At 44.1% G+C, this 9,480-nt stretch overlaps 1 protein-coding gene across 1 annotated transcript; it reads right to left on the bottom strand.

Annotated features, from left to right (window-relative positions):
* Positions 1 to 3,509: 3,509 nt before the first annotated feature.
* On the bottom strand, positions 3,510 to 5,637 carry sox11b (SRY-box transcription factor 11b). The gene has a single exon (XM_036549864.1). It carries the CDS (start codon positions 5,539 to 5,541, stop codon positions 4,447 to 4,449), a length of 1,095 nt encoding a protein of 364 aa, XP_036405757.1. The 5' UTR covers positions 5,542 to 5,637; the 3' UTR covers positions 3,510 to 4,446.
* Positions 5,638 to 9,480: the final 3,843 nt, after the last annotated feature.

Raw genomic sequence — 9,480 nt, 5'->3', positions numbered from 1 at the left:
AGCTCAATTATGGATTTCACTCAGGGTGAAAAAGGGGAAAAAAACTCTGCAAAACAGAACAAACAAACAAAACCCCATTATGTCAGATTCATATCATGCTGGTGTCCTTCTGACAAAGGGTGCAAGCTTTCACACTTCTGACAAGACTGCAAATAGAGGGCAAATTTCATCTTAAGATGGGAATTTCAGGGGAAAATGCTGCCTTATATTTAGGTTAGTATGGTACAAGACAGATAGATAGATAGATGTTCATTAATTATTAGTGCTTTATGACCTTACAAAGGAGCTTCACTGTCAAGTGGTCAATGCCGAATAGCTCTGTTGGTTTGTCCCTCGATTGTGTGCATGAGACTCCTACTGGAATGCCATATACCATCCGGGCCATTACTACCCCTATTCTGCAGCAGTTTGCTCATTGGCTCAGGTTAACTTGCAGATAACTTTCTTATGGCTTTCAGGAAACGTAATATGAGCACTAGATTAATACTTAGCAGGGGGTGCAGAGTCACTGCTGCTCCTCTGGCACACAACATGAATGACCTGGATAAGGTGCAGTGCATCGTGGGTAAAGGTGCTGAGCTAAAAAGGCTTTTTTTTGCGTTCCACAGCTTTTTCAGAATTCTCTCTGCTGCTTGTGACACAAATTGCACCACAATAACTTTGTGATGTGCAACTTTCAAAAAATGCCATCATGACATTCTCATGCATCCTACAAAAAATGCAGAGGAGATTTTTATCTTTACATGAAGGTAACACAATGCAACTGTCATGCCAATACATAAAACAAACCCAAAGCCATGTAAGCATTATTTGGTTCTCTGTGCTTTCCTCTCACCAAACAATTTCAGGAGTGTGTGAGAGGTTCTGAGACTACAAACATAATGATCAAATCCAAAACAGGAGACACTCAAACCACTACTCCGACCTCTGTATCCACGGCGACAGGAAATTGCGTCGAAAAACAAGCCATAAAAAGCAGGGGACAGGAGGAAATTCACCCTCTTAAACACAAAGAGAGCCAGGAAACTGCAAATCCCACTTACTTGTCAATTCACCAGCTCCAAACAGGTTTATTTTTAGAGAAACAGCCGGAGTGTGTTTGCTGTGAAGCGTTCAGCTGGAGCTGGAGGCATCGGCATTGCCCTCAGCTGTGCTGGTCACCCCCCAGACACGTTCAGGCCCCCGGGATGCAGCAGGGAGGTGCGAATCCGCACTGCACCCTGTGTGATGTAATCCTCCTCCTCTTCTGCCTGCTGCTCACACTGACTCATCAGGGTCACTGAGGGGCTGCAAAATGCATCCATCTCATCGCTGTATGCAGGACACATGTAACAGCCATCTAATCTCTGTATGCAGGACACGTGTAACAGCAGGACACATGTAACAGCCATCTAATCTCTGTATGCAGGACACATGTAACAGCAGGACACACGTAACAGCAGGACACACGTAACAGCGCTCCTCGGGACCAGCTGAGCAGTCTTACAGATGAGCCACTTCAGCCAATAGGAAGCAGCAGAGATGCTGTATGTCCACATTTCAGTAACTCAGAGCAGATCCAGAGCTCGCTCAGAAGGCCTCAGTCACTCTTCCCATTTCAGTAAGCAGGGCCACAGTCAACATGCTCTCCCAAGGAGTCCAAGTCAAGTCCAAGGGATTGCACAAAATAATTTACCTGCTGTATTTGTGTTACGTGTATGTGTATATATATTTATTTATTTCTCTGTATCTCCCCAAAGAGTGGATGTGTGCCCCTGTCATGCTCTAACATAATTAGCTTTGAGTGGTTACACAGGAGGCCCACAGACCACCATAAAGAGGGGAATCCACCAGAAGCCGTCACCAATTGGGCAGATTATGGTAATGGGCAGCAAAACGTGTTATAATGGATTTTTTTTAAACTGACCACACAAGAAAATCTACACTACTGTAATCACGCATGTTGACGAATCCATATTGCACTGCATTTCTGTGTACAGTGAACGTCCATCCTCAAAGTTAATCACTGGTGTCCGTTTAAAAGCAGCCTTCTTCTTGCATGACGGTATTCCAGGTGAGAATGATGCAGACATTAATTACACTCACTGACCTTTTTTTAACTCGCAGGCCATGTGGATAAGATGTATCATCAATATTTAGAGCGATTCAAAACGTTACTTACCTCACGCGACAAACTTCAACAGAGAACATCAGATACGGGAATTAAAGGAATTAAATTTGAAAGAAACTGTAAAAAGTGGTCAGTAAGGTAAATATGTTGAATTTGGTTCTTACTAAACTAGCAGACTAAATTTAGTTTTGGAGGGGCTTATTAGCGGCAGGTTTAGCATTTAGGCCTGTGTTGCTGTCAGGTTGTAATGTCAGTGTGGTGGCCAAACGATCTGATTTCTTACCCACGCAGATGGGGCCGCATCATGGAGCTGATCTGCTGTCAGAGGCGCTGATTTCAGACGCGGAGAGGAGACTTTCCGGCACCAAAATGCACGCTTTGATGCGCTTACAGGCCGCCGGTGAGTGACCAATCACATCACAGCACAGGACCGCGAGATTCGATTTCTTAAAGGGGCGGAGTCCGTGCGCGTCAGTGCCAGCGTGATCTCAATTCGCTCAATATAAAATCAAAGCTCTTAGGTATTAGGTTCTAGATAAAACTACAAAGCTGTACCTTTAAAATGCTGAATTTTCTACAGACATTCTTAAATTTCAGGGCATCAAGATGTTACCCTATCGTCTTGATCAAGAACCCCTGTGTAATTAAGCTGCTATACGAGAAACAATTAGCAATGAGTAACCTTATACGTTTACTTTATGTTTCAGACCATAAAAGTGTAGCGATTACAGATGAAACGGTTCAGTGCCCGCGCAACTGCATATTTGTAATCTTGTGGTTTATTGTATTCCTGGCGCTCTTTCCGCCACAAGACACGTGTTTTAAAGGGAGCCGGGAAATTCCCCCAGCGTTTCCGATTCGCATCCCTTTCCTGCCAAAACAAATAAAAACAGAGTACAGGAATGGTTATGATTCACATGATTCACGCATGGAATTGAGACAAATTTATGTTCGGCGTCTTGGGGTTGCTATGGAAACGCATTAAGGTCTCGTTGCAGACGATCCAGCAAAGGCGAGGCGGAGCAGTATTTCGCCATTACAAGGCCCACAATTTTATCAGTGTTGATAAGGTGACGTGAAGTGGCAAATCTTCCCATAAACAATGTGTAATTGGTACCCCCACCCCAGCACCCACAATAAAAATACACGTTTTGCATATAACACTCATTGCATAGTGTAAGAGTAGTCGCTGGCTTATACACGTGACTTCAGAAACGTATAACACACGGACATACTTTAGTTTTGCATCAGTTCCAGCTGATTTATTTATTTGTCAAGATACAGACTTTCAGCATCACGACATGTAAGGTTTTTTCCATAATTTGCTACAAAATGCAGATGGTCTGTTTTTCAGAGTATATTGCACAAAAAATGAGGAAACAAATCAATATGTGCCATAAAAATGATATAAAATACAAAAAAAAAATCCAGTTTCACACCTGCTAGTTGAAACCCATCCACAATGATATACATAAACTCCTAACTTTACTATATTACAGTACATATACAATCGCAACTAGTACCAGCAGTGAGGTCTATGGTCCCCACCTCCGTTTTGACTCATCCCTACTAATACGCACCAAATCTCATCTACAGCTGTACAAACCCCATCTTAAAATTACAAGGCATTTAGATGCAAGTTTAATGTAACTCTGTAATCCTCCTCCCAGGACTCTTGCGTGCTAAAATAAACAGAACGGGGTAGAAGTGCCTGAAAAACTCACTGAACGCACAGTAAGAACATTCCCTTGTTAACTGTACAAAAATATGCCTGAAAATATTTTACTTTAGTTTTAAAAAGATGAGGTATGTTATGTATCAAAATGTGTCCTCATACCTGTTTTCTAGAGCGGCTTATCCCGCTATATTTTCAAACCAGGAGGTGAACGGAACCGGATACAAAAAGAAACATTTGCGGCATATAGCTAGAAATCACACACAATTGGGAAAAAAGAGAAAAATCTTTACATCCTGAACACTGGCAGTTCAGATTGGCTTGGAATCTGTCCAGTCTTACGTGTTCCAGCTCCCTGCAGTTACAAGAGGGTTAAGATGCATAGGAGATAGGACTTCAGATTTCCTCCTCCGGTCCAGTTCAGCAGAGCGCAAACTGTGGACCCGCAGAAAATCCATAAAACCCTGTCAAGCGGTCAGAAAACCATCGGCGGACTTTTTGGCAACAGTACCACCTCCGTACGCATCTTTTAAAATTCCCCAGTCCCCACTTTGCCTCCCCTTTCTCCCAGATACACACCGCAAGAGGCAGGGTTGGGAACAGCTTGAGCAGGGCATGTCATTTTACTCCTCGTCCTCTGTTATTACTCAGTCCTTTTAACTCAGTAAGTAAAGACCAAATCCGAAAAGTTCGCCTCCAGCCAGTCCCCAGCAATCATCTCACTGAGTTCGGGGGTGCAATAATCTGGAAATTCAAAGTGGGAACCCAGACTGCCCTCGCTGAACGAGTCCAAATCTTTGTCCACCAAAGACAGAGACAGGTTTCCTGAATTCGAGCTCCCCAGCTCGGACCCTTGGGAAGGGGCAGCGAAATTCAAGCTGAAGTCAACGAGCAAGTCGTCCACGTCTTCGCTGGAACTGGAGGAGGTGGAGACGGACCTGGATGAAGAGGCTGGTGACAGAGACGCAGGGCACGCGGTGCTCTGCTTGGTGATGTTCTTAAAATTGTAGAAGAGTCTATTTGGTGCGGTTTCCCTTGTGTCTTCATACATGCTTGTGCCCTCCGATTCGGCAGAGCAACTCAGTGTTGGGCTGGCGGGGACTTTGGCTACATTGTACGGCCGGACTTGCTCCTCGATCTCCTCCTGCTTAATCCGCATCGGTAACTCATCTTCATAGTCCTCGTCCTCATCCTCCTCATCACTGAGTTCCCTTTTAAGATTCTTATTAACCTTTAAGTTTGTGAACACATAGTCGTATCTGTAATCGTGCGAGGGTCTGGTGCCCGCCTTGCTGGTCTTTAATTTTGTACATTTCTTACCGGCAGCTTTTGCAGTTTTGCCGCTAGACTTCTCCGGCGAAGGCGCGGTTGATTTTGAAGAGCTGTCGAGCTTTGGTTTTTTCTTGGGTCTGTACTTGTAGTCCGGATAATCAGCCATGTGTTTTAGTCGGAGCCTTTCCGCCTCCCTGATGAACGGGATTTTTTCACTGTCCTTCAGCATTTTCCACCGTTTTCCCAGCCTTTTGGAGATCTCCGCGTTGTGCATGTCCGGGGACTGTTCCATGATCTTTCTCCTTTCGATTTTCGACCACACCATGAATGCATTCATGGGTCGCTTTATGTGACCGGTTGCTGTCTTGCACCAGTCCGGCTTCAACGGAACGGGGCTGCAAGCCATTAACTCGCTTTCCTCGGTGTCCGTAGCGTCCCTGGACGCGCTACTTTCCGTCTCGCTGTGTTCCGTTTGCTGCACCATGTTCCCTCTTGTGCGTTCCACGGAGGGTTAAACAGTCCACAGACAACTTGCAATGCTTATTTCACTTTTGCACGCTCCCTATTTCTCCAGTCCAGACTACACTCTTCCCGAACTTGCACACTGCCTTCTTAACTAGTTATTAGCTTTTTCATACCGGTTACGTCATTCTCAATTATCCAATCGCGTCTTTCTTCCCCGCCCAGGAGGCTCGGAGCGGTCCCCTCACCCTTGGCTCCGCCCTCCTCGATTTTGATTGGTGGTGTTATTTGTAGGGGGGCGTGTGCCTCGGAATGGCCCGGACCCCTGCCGTGCGAGACGGGCATAGTAATCATAAAGCTTCGGGTTTTGAAAAAGCCGCACACTCCCTCTGCTTTGGACAGCTAGGCTGATATTACGCGAGCGACCGGCTAATGTGCTCATTTGATTTTTGCCCCTTCCGCGCAGCCCTAGCGCGGCTGCTGCTTAAGCGTGTCAGGTTCAGAGAGCCTACTGTCTCCCGTCCGGATAGCAGTGCATGGAGAAACAACTGAAGGTGGCGCTTGGACACTATCAGCGGAGTCAAATTGAGCTGTGAACAGTGATAAAAGGGACCAAGGCTTGGGCTACAAATAGCTAATCAGCCTATATTTATCAGTCTTTTTCTACGCATGCATTGTTTTTCCCTTCATACATATCTGTATGCGGATCACACGTTTCCAATGTCGCTAATTTACTCTTAACACCACCCACCCTACGCGGGGTTGCTGCTACTATTTCCGCCGATTTTAACTAGCCCGTGGCCATGGAGTAATTGCAGGACCTGTACCAAAGTAATTCATAGTCACCAGTTGATTAGTATAAATTTCATGTCCTGCCATCTTACCTCTTATTATTAGTTTTGTTTTCCTCTATTCACAGAATTCAAATGTTGCTTTGCTGCTTTAAATTATTAAATGTTTCTTCGATTCCAAAACATTGTCACATATGTTTATGAAATACAAACCATCCAAGGTGAAATCTACAGAATCTTTTACTTGGATGGCAAAATCCTTTCTGTTCAAACACACACACACACACACATGCGCGTGCGCGCACACACACAGATTAGAAGCGCAGAAGCATCTGTAGAGATTGCTGTGTCAGACCACCCTTACATCAGCTTTGGCTGACAGCCAGCAGTGCAATTGGTGGCCAGGCGTCTGATAAGGCAGCCTGTGTTTTTTGTCCCCTAGAGGGCAATCCCCAGCCCCTTTGCATCCACCCTCGCCCCGCCCCCACCCTTACCCCTGCCTTTCCCACCCCGCCTCGCGCAGCACCCCTGCGACAGACCCAGAACCCTCAGGAGCTTTCTCGTCTTGCTCTCTGAACAGAAGGCAGAGAGAAAAGGTGGACAGCCCTCCAGTGGGTTGAGATGCTGGTAAAAATCCATTATCACACCCTCCACCCCAAGCTGGGGCTCTCCAATCAGATCTGGAGTGGCTTACCATCACTCAGTAACCTAGGGTACGAGCTGGCTGTTTCCACCAATCGCACATGCTCCTAAGCTTCAGAGCTGCAGTACTGTTAGAAGCGCATGGACGCATGTAGGTGTGTATGTGTGTGTGTAAATATGTATGTGTGTTTGTATGTACATATGTGTGTATATATGTATGTATGTATGTACGTATGTGTGTATGTATGCATATGGATATAAAAGTGTTACAAGAACTATTGATTTACTGTTACAGACTGACTACAGTCCTAAATTACTGATAGAATTCCTTGTTTTAGCACTGGATATTATTGAAGTGAAAAGGGCCATAAGGATTATCATAGAAATGTCCTTCACAGTTGTTTCAATAGAAATACATTTTCCCTCTTTATGTATTGTAAATACTAACAACTATAGCAGACCACAGAAGAAAATAGGCCAATCTTCAATACGCCTCAATTATGGATGTGTTTGTGTATTTTGTACCATAATAAAACCTTAGAATTCATTCATCGCCTCTAGAAGGTTTCAAAATGTAAAAAAGTTGCTTACTGTTTTCCAAAATAATACATTTTGTACTTGATGTCACACAACAGGCATCCAAAAGGAGAACATGTTGCAAATTCAGTAGGGAAAATGTAAGGAATATTTGTGCTATGCATCAAACTTTAAAGTGGTAATAAGTCAAAAAAACTCAGTAAGCAGTGACACTGAGAATACTGTGCCTCTGTGTACCCCTGGATCAACACCATTAACTCAAGCAGTCTGTAAGAGTATGCATGACACAACTGCACTAAAATAAACAAGATTAAGTGAACTACAAACCATTAATGTATGTTTTTTTTTTTACACCTGAATAGTCTTTTACAGATGATCACAAAGGCAGGTACAAATTCAATGCTCACTTGTCAGACATGTTCTCAAAAGTTTGTTAAACAACTTTGTTGTTTATTACTAATAAGTATTTTTGCCATCCACGTTCACACATTCATTTTCACTGATCTAATGGCCCATTTCCATCAGCAGCACTGAACTGTGGGTCAGTGACCCAAGTGGGAAAGGGTTCATCTGTACAACAGGCTGCCTTTTCACAGTCGCAGTTAACTGAGGGGTGGCTGCCTTTTACAGTCGGCAGTGGAAAGATGTCAGGGGTCGACGGCTTTTTCACCCTGCTTCCCTTGCAGTGAAAAACACTCAGCAATCAGGGCAACTTTTGGCAAGCTAGCTGAAAAACTAGCCCCCTGTGACTTACCCAACTAGCCAGGTGGGGAATAGTCCAACCTGGCAGATTTTAAAACGTGTATCACTATATTCCATGCACACACTTTAGCCCTGCATGCTCAAACCCACGTGAAGTGCTGAGAACTCTGCTATACCTGGAGTGACCTGCCTTCAAAACCCACCTTACCTGGCAAAAAAAGATTAACAAATGCACTTGTGTTTCTACCAGCTAACTTGTACCTTGTCTGGCCAACTATTGAAACTTGGTCATGCAGCACTTTTAATATTGTGACTCTTGTGTATGGCTTTCACTCGTGTTGTACTCTGCCTCACTTGTAAGTCGCTTTGGATAAAAGCATCTGCCAAATGAATTTAATTTAATTTAATTTAATTTAATTTTATTTTATTTTATTCTATTTTTGTGTTTGATTTGTGCTGGACTGTTGTGACACTCAAATTTCCCTCGGGATTAATAAAATATTTCTTAGCTTATCTTATCTTAATAAATGTAGATGTAACCTTACCTCCGGCTGCCCGCAGGTGGAGATGACTGTTAGCTGCAGGTAAACGTGGGATCCGACATATAACGGTGTGCAGGGGCCCAGAGAGGCCAGCGCACTCCGGGGCCTGGCACACACCCAGCTCATTCTCACATTTGGCATTCCACCGCTGGAACCTCACCTGCTCATGCATCACCCAGGTGTGAAACCAGGTGAGAGAAATTAGCTTGGTGTCACTCTGGTTCAAAGCTTTATGCTTCATGCCCCATAGAGGTGTGCAATGCAGGTTACACTTCACAGCTCCAGGTAAAACCATCAGTTCATGGGGAAAACACGCAGAAAAAATCATTTATGAATAGCTTCTTGACCTACTTTTATGAACTCCCTTGCAGGAGTGAAAATATGCCAGTGTAAATATATTCACAAATATCTTTATAAATGATACAACCAGTAATACCTGTTGTACTGACGAACACTTCCCATGAGTGTGCCCTGTTCCTTTAATTGTGCAAAATCATCTCGTAAATAAGATGTAGTTTCCCAATGTAATTCAATATTTAGGTCTACTGTCGCCTGTTGCACTAAAGGGCAAATGCAACACGATTGTGTTCTGTCATTTGCTCTTGTGTTCTGTCATTTGCACTTGATTTATAGTCTAGAGTGCACATCTGAGACTTGTCATGGTATCTCAGCTGATTGTATTGGATGTCAAGCAGTAAAGTCTTTTTTTCAGTGGATTTTTTGGAGGATCTCAGATGTAATTCCCCA

The sequence above is a fragment of the Megalops cyprinoides genome, chromosome 17 (genome assembly GCF_013368585.1).
Source record: "Megalops cyprinoides isolate fMegCyp1 chromosome 17, fMegCyp1.pri, whole genome shotgun sequence".
NCBI lineage: Eukaryota > Metazoa > Chordata > Actinopteri > Elopiformes > Megalopidae > Megalops > Megalops cyprinoides.
The sequence above is the reverse complement of the archived record's forward strand: the minus strand, read 5'-3'. Positions and strand labels throughout refer to the sequence as shown.

Coding starts and splice junctions, on each gene's coding strand:
- sox11b (XM_036549864.1), bottom strand. CDS start 5,541: ATGGTGCAGCAAACGGAACACAGCGAGACGGAAAGTAGCGCGTCCAGG.